At 30.8% G+C, this 12,905-nt stretch overlaps 1 protein-coding gene across 1 annotated transcript; it reads right to left on the bottom strand.

Moving 5' to 3' along the window:
- Nucleotides 1-868: 868 nt before the first annotated feature.
- On the bottom strand, nt 869-4,720 carry LOC110663549 (disease resistance protein RUN1). Its single transcript, XM_021822895.2, has 4 exons — nt 3,264-4,720; nt 2,901-3,173; nt 1,799-2,779; nt 869-1,678 (listed from the first exon to the last, which is right to left on the bottom strand). Exons 1-4 carry the CDS (start codon nt 4,314-4,316, stop codon nt 1,046-1,048), a joined length of 2,940 nt encoding a protein of 979 aa, XP_021678587.2. The 5' UTR covers nt 4,317-4,720; the 3' UTR covers nt 869-1,045.
- Nucleotides 4,721-12,905: the final 8,185 nt, after the last annotated feature.

Below are 12,905 nucleotides of genomic sequence, written 5' to 3'. Positions count from 1 at the left end.
TAATTAATTTTATTAAAATATAGAAACTAAATAATAATTTTTTTATTTTTAAATTTGAAATTTTTAAATTTAATATTTAAAAACTAAATTTTAAATTCAAAATTTATGAATTCAAATGCAATCTAAGGGAAAAAGTTGATGAGCTGAAACTTACGCATCAAGTTTCAATTTTGGCCCCAATCTGTATAACTAATTCTCATTGGCCAAAAAGAAATTATTTGCTAGAAAATAATTTAAATAAATTCATACACAATTATATTATTTTTATATTATTTATATTTTTTAAATAATTTTTTTAAATTAAAAAATAAACTATTATGTTTCCAAATTTGAGAATGGACAAGAAAAAATTAATTAAATTAAATTCAAAATATTGAAATAAATGGACATGTAAATAAGTGGTTGAATATGTGCAAAGCTTTGGCCATGAAATAAGTGCGGCAAGGTCCTTTTAAACGTGTGAGTGTAGAAGACACAATTTTTTTTTTTTTTTCAAATGTGTGATTAATCTACTTGTGCAATTTTTTTTTTTTTTTTTTTTTTTGAAGGTGGTGGAATATGGAGTAAAAGAAGACCTATAAATCCTTTTCGAGTTGTCTGTACACCTAAACACTTGTTTCCACTGAGCGAGCTTGCTTTCTCTCCATTGTCTTCATGACTTAAGGCATATTTTCATCAAAATTCTAATAGAGACAAAAAGTGCAAGACGAGAAATAATTACTCAAATTAAACATGAAATTAGAGAAAATTTAATTTGCAAACTGAAAGAATAAATTCAACATTACATATAAATTTATTTATTTTTGTTTCATAAGATGAAAACACCTGCACTGTGATTACCAACATTGTACAATCAGCAAACTAAACAAGCACAAAAAGATTGAACCTTTTTCATTAAACAGATATGCAATGGACTAAAGAGACTGCTTTTTTCAGAGTAACAACTCATTTACAGGAAGAAACATTCAACATAATAATTATTCAAATCATCGTAACATTTCACAGGAAAAGAGGAGAGAGAGAAAAACAAGCATAATTTCACTTCTTATTCTTTAAGATCTTTTTGGCCATGAGTTTCAGTATCAGGATCCACAAGCATCCTCGGTCTCTTGGAAGGCAATCTATCAGTCAAGTTGCCACTTTCATTGGATTCCACTCTATTGCTTCTCTTGCTTTTGTCAACGTTATGATTACAGGGAAGACCCAAATTCTCAGAAGGTTTGCCACACAAAACCATCTCATCAACATCCTGACTGTATATTGCACGAAAGCCACAATGCTTCAACCTCAATTCGTCTGAGGAAAAAGTAACCTTAAGGTGATTACAAGCTTCCCACATATCCAGACAAGTAAAAGAGCTACGCGGCATGTAATTGAACCAAAGTTGATCCGATGTAACGTTCATGTCCTTTGAGATTTGTACAGTAGAGCGACCTAGAAACAAATCTTCATCTGGAGCAATGCATGCTTTCAAATCACATAAAATAGTAGAAGAATCTGATAAGGGCTCTTGGAATCCAAACTCTATACAGAGAGCGAATCCCATCCACTTTTTAGTCCACCAATATGGAGGCAACTGCATTTCTAATGTAGCTCCCGCTGACTGATAGTTGAACCAACAAGGAATTTCACTTCCAACCAAACATATGGATATGTGAGAGCCTGGATAAAAGAGTCCCTGCATAAAAAAATAGTATTTATCATGTAATTATCTATCTACAAATAAAAAAACAAAAATTTTTTGTGGATGTGTTTGGAGAGAGACAATTGGGAGAAAGAGAAAGATGAAAACAAAGACCTGAGAGTTGTGCTTTAGCAAGTAATGCAGATAACTTGTCAGCCTTGCAAATGCCATAATGTTTTTGCTTTGAACCTCAATCAATTTCAAGTAAGTTAAGAAAGTCAGAGATGAAGGTCTCATAGTGTGTGTTCCAAGTGGATTTGGAATGGTTTCTTGTGCAGTTAATCCATCCACAGTTAGATATAAAATACTTGATGAAAGATCAGGCAATGACTGAAGCCTCTTGCAATTCACGGCACAAAGATTTTCAAGCTCAAATTGTCTACTGATATTTCTAGGTGCCAAAGTTTCTAAGGCAGTGCAACCATCCATGCTCAGATATAAAATGCTTGATGGAAGATTTGGAAATAATTGAAGCCTCTTGCAATTAGCAAATCGAAAATCTTCAAGTTTAGAAAGTTGGCTAATGCTTGAAGGGATGCTAACAAAATCATTTCCGCTTAGATTGAGTGTTTTCAATGATGGGAAGCAGCCCAGATCATTGGGAAGTGCTCCCTCTACCAGATTGCAGTAACTTAAATCTAATGACCTCAATGATGGTAAGACTAATAAAGAAGGCAACATCATAACCAGAGGATTGGTATTCTCCCAAAGTAAAAACCTTGAAAGTAGAAAAAAATCCCAGAGTCTAGTTGATCCAAGTTGTCTGGTAGTAATTCCACCTAAATTAAGCTTCTCCAAGCCTGTCATATCACCCAACCTTTCTGGCAATTTCTGAAGTTTTGAGCAGCCATGCAAATTTAGATACTTAAGGGACTTTAGATCACATATGCTATTTGGAAGCCTTGTAAGGCTTTTGCAGTCCTTCAAGTTCAGTAAACCAAGCCTTTTCAGATCTCCAATGGATTGGTGAACCACAGACAGTTTTGTGCAACCTTCAAGATGCAATTTTTCAAGATTTGGGGCCTCCTTGAAGTCTATGGTCTTCACTAAGTTAACAGAAAAACTTAGATCGATAACCTTCAACATCCTTAATGGCTGTGAAAATGTAAACACAAAGAAAATTAAAATAGCTGAAGCTCTAGAAGGTTGCATCATCAATGACCCAATGAATTATGAACTCAGAGTACTTATGATGAACATAAATAATAATACTTACTTTGATTCCCTTCCACAATTGTTCCATGTTACCACAGCGCATATGGAGCTCAACAAGTTTATCTGGCTGGAAAGTTGATGGAAAATATTTGAAAGGATATCCATCCCATTCAAGATATTTTAATTTATTTGAAAGATGCTCAAGGCCCTGTGAAAGTCGCAAATTTCGAAGCTTGAGCAATCTTAGCCTTTTCATTTTCATGAAAGCTTTAGCACTCAATTGTTCATCTTCCCTTTTGCATTCTAGTACAATGCCTTCAATCTGTTCTGTTCCCTGAACATTAATGGTAACAGCAATAAATATCAAGAAATAATTACAAAATATGTAGATTAAAGAATGCATTATAAGCCATAAGTCATTTACCTTATCATTTGATAGAACATGATATACATCCTTATAAAGCCACAATCTACTTCTTTTTCCAGGTTCTTCATGTGATTCTTGGCGAACAATTTCTTGACCCATTTCTTGAAGTAAATCATGCATCCATATTCTCTCTCTTGAAATGGTTAAAAGAGATTTATTAATGAGAACTCTTATTCCAAGATCAGGATAGAAACCACAACTTTCCAGTACCTTCATCACATAATCTTTATCCTCTCCATTGAAAAAACAAGCAATATCCAAGAATATTTTCTTCTCAATTTCCTCTAACCCATCAAAACTTATATAAAGTTTATCCAAAATTTGTTGATGAGGAACTTCTTTCAATCTTTCCAATGCACTTCTCCACTCATTTACAGATTTACCGAACAAAAAGGAACCAAGAACATCAAGAGCTAATGGAAGGCCATTACAATAATTTACAAAGTGATCTGATAGCTCCACATAATCATCTGCTGGATTATCATTTTTAAAGGCTTTCAAACAAAAGAGCTCAAGGGCTTCATCATGACTTAATCCCTCTACCCTATATACTTTATCTACTCCATGGCATGTCAACAAATTTTCATCCCTAGTTGTGATAATTATCCTACTTCCATTCCCAAACCAATCACACATACCAGCTAATAATTTTAACTGGTCCAATCGATTGACATCATCTAGAATTATAAGAACTTTTTTCCGACGTAACCTATTTCTGATCTCATCAACTCCACTATGAGCATCCCAAATAGCTATGTTCCAATCCATTAAAATTTCAGTAAGAAGCTGTTTTTGTAAAGGAACTAAACCATGTTTCTCCTGAACTTCTCTAACATTTGCAAGAAAGCTGCTACCTTCAAATTGAGAAGATATTTGCTCATAGACAACTCTGGCAATTGTTGTTTTACCAATACCTCCCATCCCACAAATCCCCACAAAGTGAACATCATCCAACTGCCCCATGTCTAAATGCATAGTCATTTCCACCATACGTGAACTCATCCCAACAAAATTCTTTGCAGCGCCAGATACTGAACTTGATTTTCTCATTTTTCCTATCACAACTTCAACGATTTCTTGAATAAGCTCTAGATATTGCCGGTAAATTAACAGGTACTGTAATGGTCACGCAACAAACTGATGATAGATTAAATAGGAATCATATCCTAAGATCCTTCGCCACAAACAATAAGATCCTTCCCCACAAAGAAAAGTTCAAATTTGGACCATTTGAAAAGATGAATAATAATAATAATAATAATCAATGAGGTTTGATGTTTCCAGGAGCCCATCCAAAAAAAAAAATGACTCACACATGTATGATTATATCAAAAATAAACCACTAATTAGATGAAAAACTCACTAATTTGTCAAAACCAGTAGCTCCTGCTTCTTCCTTCTTCTTTCTCTTCTTCTTCCTTCTTTCTCTTCTTCTCTTTCCTTTCTTTTTTCTCCGCTGTTCTTTCTATGCTGTTTCCATTAAAAAAAATGTCATACTTGTCTTTTGTACAATTATCATTTAGTCCATGAACCTTGAAGATTCCATTTTTCTACCTCCAAACGTTTTAAGCACTATTTTCAAGTCCTAAAAATAAATTATATTTAATTTTAAATTTATTTTTCCTCCCAAAATTTTTATAAATATTAGTTTATGGACCGATATATCCAAAACTTAACCCCAAATATTATCTTCAATTCCAAATAACATTTTCAATATTAAAATTCATTTATTCAAACTCCAAAATTTTAGGACCATAATTTCTGTCAAAAGATGATAAAAAAATAATAATAATCAACATTGGTTTTTCAAATTGATGAGCCAATACGAGCCCATATAAAAAAAAAACAGCCCAATAAAATATTAAACTTATTTTTTAATTTAATAATATTAAAATGGCCTTTAAATCATCATAAAAATGTTATTATATTGGTATTTTGAATAATAATAACATGCATCATTTGAATTTAACCACTTTAAATAATTTTTGGCATTTTAATATTATTTTAAAATTTGTAATTTCTTTTACAAGTAGTTACTTAAATAGTTATTTTACAGATACACCTACATTTTATTTTCATTCTCATAAAATTTAGGTAGAAAAAATTTTATAGATAAATATATAGTAGATAAATATATAGACTTGATTATAAAAATTATTCTTTTTTTTTTAGAAATTAAGGTAAAAAAAATTAATGTATCCAATAAAAGTTGCCAATATAAAAATAAGCTTTACAAAATATAATTTAAAAAGTGAAAGCAGGAAATATTTATGAAGTAAGTAAAAAGATGTGCATAGAAAACACAATTTCAAAAGTTTAAAGTGATTATAATTTTTTTAATTTTATAGAATGAATATATAATTTATTTATAAATATGGTAAAAATATAAATATACAAAAAGAAAATTTTCAAACAATTTATAATTAAATTTCTTTATTTTGACTTATTGTTAGTTAAAATGAGAAAATAATTAAAAATATAGAGTAAATTATAACTTGCCTCCTAAAATTTATTAAAAATGACAACTTAATTTTTCTATTTTTAATTGAAATACTTACATTCTTTAAATTTTAATTTTTCAATAAAATAATCCTTTTATTTAAATTAAAAATTGAGATTATTTTAATCATTTAATCTGTCAATAATGAAATAGATTCAATTTAGCGTGATGGATATTTTGTTAATGAAATAAAATTTAAGATATGCGATTGTTTTAAATTAAAAATAAAGGGATTAATATGTAATTTTTAATAAATTTAAGGGGTAAGTTATAATATTTCCAAATACGAATATATACAAAAAAAAAATTATAAACTTTTTCAACGGCATGGGAAAGTGGTCCCCAGCTTATCTTTCCACGGAGAAGGATGGCGTGATTGACTTATGTTTTTCTTCTGGGGTTGGTAAAGAAAAATTAAATAAGAAAAATGAACGTCCAATGACGAAAAACAACAGATTTTCCTTTCTTTTTTATAATTTTATCAATATCTTATTAATTTTAATATTTTTTTTTAATTACCAAAATTGTCATTTTCAATTTCAATTTTATCTTTTTTTTTTACTAGACATTCAATTTCATTTTTAATTATATATATATTTAAATTTTATTTTTAATCTATAATATTTTAAAATTCATAAATAAAATTATAAAATTAAATATCACATTTAATTAAAAATTTTATAAATTACTAATAAACTTTAACTCAATAGTAGTTGAATAGTAATAATAGCTATGAGATTTCAAGCTCAACCTCATTCGGAACCAATTATATTTAAAAAAATTATAAATTAATTTAAATAATAAATATCTAATATATAAAATTTAAACTCATGAAAATTGATTATTAAATATGAATTCATCTTAAATCCTGTAATACATAATCTATATTCATTTTATTATGTTCGAATAGAGTCAGATATATGATAATATCTAATCTATTACCATTTCTACTATCATTAATATCTTTCAAGTTTTATTTTGACACCTATATTGTATAACATCTTTAGCTATTTAACCAAATCAGACCATTTTAAAGGACCTACTCTCTCTCTCTCTCTCTCTCTCTCTCTCTAACATGTTTAAAGAAAGAATTTTACCTCAAAGTTTTAGCTCGTTTAGGGATTCCTACCCTTTTTTTCTCGGTTATCCAGAGTTGTCCCTTGCCTTCCAAGGTAGGGGAAAGTTTCTTTCTCCTTCCCAGGGTATGGGCTTCTGTAACACCCTTACTGTAGTAATTTCGTACATTCTACTATTCCGCTGACCGGTGTCAGTCCAGACAGCTAAAACGTCTGGAAAAATATTTAGACTAGAGTGAGGAGTCATAAATAACTCAAATATTAATAAAAAAAATTTAGAAAAAAATTTAAAAATAAAATACAACCAAGTTAAATAAATCGGTGCCCTAGCCATGGGTAACCCAGTGGGAAGTTGCGGTTCTGACAACTAGGAGCCCTAGATCCGAGAGAAAATTCATAAAATAATTTTTGAGACTCCAGAGAAGAGTCATTGAGGTTTCTATGGCATTAGAATGCCAATAAAATATTTAAAAAAATTTTCAATAGGTACAGACGATTTTGGCTCAATAAGCCAAATGGAGGGCATTTTGGTCATTTCGCCTTCAGAGACGATTTTTGACCGACTTATCCAGTTAAGTAAATCATTATTATAATCTAAAATATGAATAAATATTGCTAAAAATTGAATTGGAAATGAGTACAAAAGAAAAGAAAAGAAAAATAAAAGAAATTAGGAATTATGACATCACATTATATCATTAACATGCCCCCAGCCAATCACCATTTGACAAACTAATAAAAAGAGATAAAAATAAACTTAAAATAAGAAAAAAAAACAAAAGAATCCAGTAGTTTCTTCTTCATATGAGCTGAAGCAAGAGAGAGAGAGAGAGAGAGAGAGAGAGAGAGACCTCAATGAAAGCTCTTGCTCAAGCTTAATTTTCCCTAAGCTTTCCACCCTAAAACCCTAAACTTCCTTCACAAAAAATTATCCCTAAACCTTGAGGAAGCTTTAAGTAGCAGAAAATTGAAGAGAGATTAAAGTTTTAACAAGCTAAGAAAGTGGTTAAAAGAGGTTAGTGCTATTTTCTTCCATATTCTTTTAGTAAACTTAAATTTGAGCGTGAAAATGGAAAGAATTACAAGAAAAAAAATTGAGAAATTATTCATGTTTGATGGAACAAGAATTTTGGTTAGCATGTGTACCTATGGGAATTGAAGGATTTAAATGAAATAAAATGTGTTTATTGGAGTTGCTTAGTAGGAATTTGTGATTGGATGTGTTAGATGGCATGGATAGTATGAAATGGACATTTTGAAAATTAGGGTTTGTGAAAAATTAGAGTTTTGCTTATGTAATGGTATTTTAACTTTGTAATGGTCAATTAGTGACCATTTGAATGTGTGTGAGGAGGAATTGAAGTGAGTAAGGATGTTGGAGTTGAACTTAGGCATGCTGCCCTTGGTAACCTGCAGGACTGGTTGTGAGTCCAGCAGGTTTGGGCAACCATAAATGGAGTTGTATAGGTTCAATTGGTACAAGGCCAATTGGACATGAAACTAGACACATAATGGCACAACTTTGTTGAAGAAACCCTTCCCAGAAAACCAAACCAAGTTGACCTAAAAATTACCCTAATCCAGGTGACCAACATGCTGTCCCTGGAAAATTACAAAATAAACAGTGTTTGTTCAAATGGTCATAACTCAGTATAGGCAAGTTCAATTGATCTGAAATTTTACTAGTAGAAAGCTGAGACATAGGCCTACAACTTTTATGGGAATACAAAGCCAAATTCTGACCATAACCTAGTCAAATTGCCAACTAAACTTAGGTCACCAAATCTAGCAGAACCAAATTGCCCAGAAATTCTGGGTACAGGTCAATCCGGCCAGTTATGATAAAATAACCATAACTTGAGGTACAAAACTCCAAATGGAGTGATTCAAAGAAAGAAATGTAACTAGACACAATAAGGAACAACTTTTATGAAGACAATATTGCCAAATTCCTACTATACAAATGACCAATGGAATAGTAAACTTAGTGCTTAAAAACTGAAAATTGTGAATAATTAATACTAAGCTTTGAAATGGTATTGGCAACCAATACCAACAATTTTAGAATGCAAAATGTGGTATCTTGGTGAATTTAGGTTCAATAAATTTATGTTGTATAAAAAAGTCAATAATTTGAGTGAATAGTAATGCGAATAGTAATACAAAGACACAAAGTGTAAGAACTAAATTGGTAGAGGAAATTAAGGTATGAAATTTGGAATCCATGAAATGTTCATATATTACTTGGAATAGAAATAGTAATTTACCTAAATGACTTAATGAACATTTAAGTTATGTGAATATATAATTAATATTTGTATTCCCATTACTAGTAGGTCTAATAAAACATGAGTGATACCGCTTGAATATGAAATGAAATTAACCTAGATGGATTGTTGAGACTTATACTCCCAACACTAATAGAGCTCCTAATATATTAGCAAAACAACTTGAAGTATGAAATGTTCTTTACATGAATGGATTGTTGAATGTACAAATGAGATAAAAGTGCCATTTGGGATTTAAGTTCCCATCAAGAGAGAAAGGAAAAATGTTTTGAATACAATGGTACATGTGAACCATTGTTTAGAATTGTGATCAATATGAATAACATAATGAATGAATAAATGAACCATATTAATGTATGAATGAGACATTAGTTCTCATTATCGTAGAAAGAAAAAGTACTTTGAGTACAATGGTATAAAAGGATAATTGATGTGAATTGTGATCATATAAATGATCAAATGAATGTATAAATTATAATTGAAATTTATCATGAAATAATGAAGTCATAAAAAATAATATATTAATATTTAATGATATTATGTGCCCTTGTATTGCCTAGACATATGTGTCAGATTAGATAGTTTAGCTGCCAATAGGGTATTGTTTTAACAGTACTGCGAAAGGCTTTATGCCCGTACTGATGGCTTTATGCCCGTACTGATGGCTTTATGCCCGTACTCATGGCTTTTATGCCCGATTATGTGTTATCATGGCTTTTTAGCTATACTGACTGCATACGTGGTTGACGTTCTGCGTCCTATGGTATGACGGTCCGAGGCACCGCGGTGTCCAGTGCCAACGACCCGTTATCCAATTTAGTCAGTTTGTCATAGATTACTTGGGCAGTCTAATTTATTAAAAGAAGTTACGAATATTAGCAATTAAAAATGCTAGAAAGTAAATAAATGAGAAGAAATTCTGAAATAAATTAGATTAGCTCTAAAAATTTGTTCCTTAGAATGATCTGAAGTAAATTAAACTAGTTCTAAAAATTTTAAATATTGCGAAATGATTGTAAGCAACTTAGAAAGTATCAAAGAAGTGATAAAAAGACTAGTAGAAAAATTATAACTTAAATAACAGTATAAATGTGACTTTCATAAGAATATAAGTATAAGTATAAATTTTAGATTTATTTGTACATGATATAAATGATTATTGTAAACTTATGAAATAAGTAATTCTAGAGAGCAACATAAATGACGAAAGATATATTGTATGGAAAATTTCATATGAACCTAGTAAAATTCTTGAGTATAGAAAATATGCTCCAATTATTTTTACTTGTTATATTATTTCCTTGTTATATTATTGCACCACTAAGCAGCAATGCTTAGCGCGATAGATTTGTTTCCTCGCGCAGGTACTGAAGTTAAAGCCCAGCGAATACCAAACAGAGATTTTGGAGTTCTGATCTGCAGAATGTTCAAGGTTGTTACCTCCTCAGCAATGCATATAGATAGGGTCCATATAGATTATATCATGTATTTTGTACATTATAATTAGCTATTATTTGTAATGTAAACTATGAATTGTATGTTAAAATATAGATTATGGAACCGTAATTAATTTGTAGATCATGTAAATTATGAAATTATGTAACTATTTTTATAAATTATGTAAATTAAGGAAATTTGAAAATTTTGCTTATGTAATTTAAGAATGTTTACATATGAATTGAGTATGAATAGATTTGTACAAATGAGTATGTGAATTACAAGAATTGAATGTGAGATGAATATGATGAGCATGAATGATAAAGTATGGAAATGAAAGTGAAATTGAATTATATAGAGAATATTTGAACTGATCAGATGATTATGATTAGTATGGATGAGATTTTTATTTTAAAATATTATTGAAATTTTCAAGTAGATGAATAGTAAAATACGTCAACTGATGATAAAATAGAGGAAACTCCGTTGGTTTTTCCATAGAAAAATAATTAATATTAAATTAAATGAATTCAAAATTACTAAAATAATAAAGTAAGATAAGATAGGGTGCTCCGGCACCAAATGTAGCACACTTTGCTCGGCTACACTGTAGTCGGGTGAGGGGTGTTACAGCTTCCCTTCTCATTTCTAGGTGAGGTTGTACATAGTTTTTGGTGCTTGGTTTTGATTTAGCAGGATGGCATTTAATGGAGAGGGATCATGCATTTGTTAAGTGTGCAGCATTGTTTGGTTGAAGGAACTTTGGTCTCCATGGCTTTGTTTCTTCTTGGTGTCGGCTAAGCTCTGTTTAGGTGCGATGTGTAGGTGATCAACAAGGGAAGGGCTCCAAGAAATGTAATCCATAGGAAGTCGGCATTTTAGAAGTTCTTTGTTGATTTTTCGATGGCTAGAATGTTGTGGCCTCTGCCATCCTCTCTCCCATATTAATGGTTGGTTTGAGCCCAATTTGTCTACTAGTGGAAATGGATCTAATTGTTTTTTCATGAGTTTCTTTGTGTTCCTGGGAGGTCTTGAGTTTCCTGCTTGGAAATTGCAGGAATCACTGAATTAGGCTTTTACCAAAGTAGGGCTTCCAAAAAATATGAAGCCTTATTTTGTTAAATGGTTTTCTAATAGGGTGAAGATGAGAGATAGTGTGAAGGAGAGGAAGCATGAAAATTAGTAGTTTAGAATATTGAATTCAAAAATTTTTCTTTTAGGGTCTCATACATCATGCAAGATTCATTATTTACCTAATTGATTTCAATGTTAAACAACATATTAAAACACTTTTAATATGTTTTTGGATCTACATTTACCATTTAAGATTTTAGAATTAACAGATTAATTCATTAGAACCCTAGATTAATTCAAGAACATATGCACTAACCTTTTGATGCACTATTGATGTGTTTGGTACCTTTGGGAAGCACCTAGGACACCAAATGTTGTCCCTCTAGCTTGTCCACACTAAGATCACTAATAACAGCCCCTTGAATAGGTTCTCAAGCCTTTCCAATCAATTAGAAATTGGGGTTTTGCCTTTTAGAGATGTTGCAGATATATATAGGACACTATAAACGATTTCTAGCAATTTTAATTCAAGAGAATGTTGGCAATTCTCTTTGAATTGATGAGAGATGAAGAAGAAGAGAGGAGAGGTACTCAATGGGTGGCAGCACACAATAAAAGAAATCAGATTGCATTTTTGTTCTTTCATCCTTTCCCTTATATAGCTAAGTCATCACTTAAAAACCTTGCCACATGTCATCTTCTGATTGGCTCTTAGTTTAATTGACCCAATCCTATTTGTGCCAAGTGTCAAACTTAGATTTAATCTTGACTTTGATCATCTTACATGAATAAAAGACAAATGGCAAGCTTATGTGTAGTGCCATGTGTCACTATCTCATGGTGCCGCATGTCACCCTGTGAAATGACCAAATTACCATTGTGTCTTAATTTTGAGTTCTCAACCCAAAACAATTATATCTCTTCTTCTAATCAATTTATATCAAATATAAATTAATTAATTAATCTCTATTAATTAATTTCTTATAATTAAATTCATATTTAAACACTTTAAATATAAATTTAATTTATACTATATATCCAATAATCTAGATTTGGTTTCAAGCCATGCTAGGGACTTTGCAATCTAATTGCAAACCAAACATATTAAATTAATCAATTAAACTCTTTAACTAATTAATTAAATCACATTTAACTTGGTGATTACTTGTGTATGTGTGTGACTGTAACACCCCGTTTGCATAGCCTGGTAGATTTCACTGTTCCGGTGACCGGTGTCGGTCCGGACAGTTAAGGGGATTAGAAC

This window comes from Hevea brasiliensis, chromosome 12, assembly GCF_030052815.1.
Source record: "Hevea brasiliensis isolate MT/VB/25A 57/8 chromosome 12, ASM3005281v1, whole genome shotgun sequence".
NCBI classification, from domain to species: Eukaryota; Viridiplantae; Streptophyta; class Magnoliopsida; order Malpighiales; family Euphorbiaceae; genus Hevea; species Hevea brasiliensis.
This window is presented reverse-complemented; position numbering and strand designations above follow the sequence as displayed.

Bases quoted from the DNA above. Each gene is read 5' to 3' on its own strand.
- LOC110663549 (XM_021822895.2), bottom strand. From the start codon at position 4,316: ATGAGAAAATCAAGTTCAGTATCTGGCGCTGCAAAGAATTTTGTTGGG. The intron at 3,174-3,263 runs GTAAATGACTTA...ATTAATGTTCAG, and splicing joins ATGTTCTATCAAATGATAAG to GGAACAGAACAGATTGAAGG. The intron at 1,679-1,798 runs GTCTTTGTTTTC...TTTTTTATGCAG, and splicing joins TGCTAAAGCACAACTCTCAG to GGACTCTTTTATCCAGGCTC.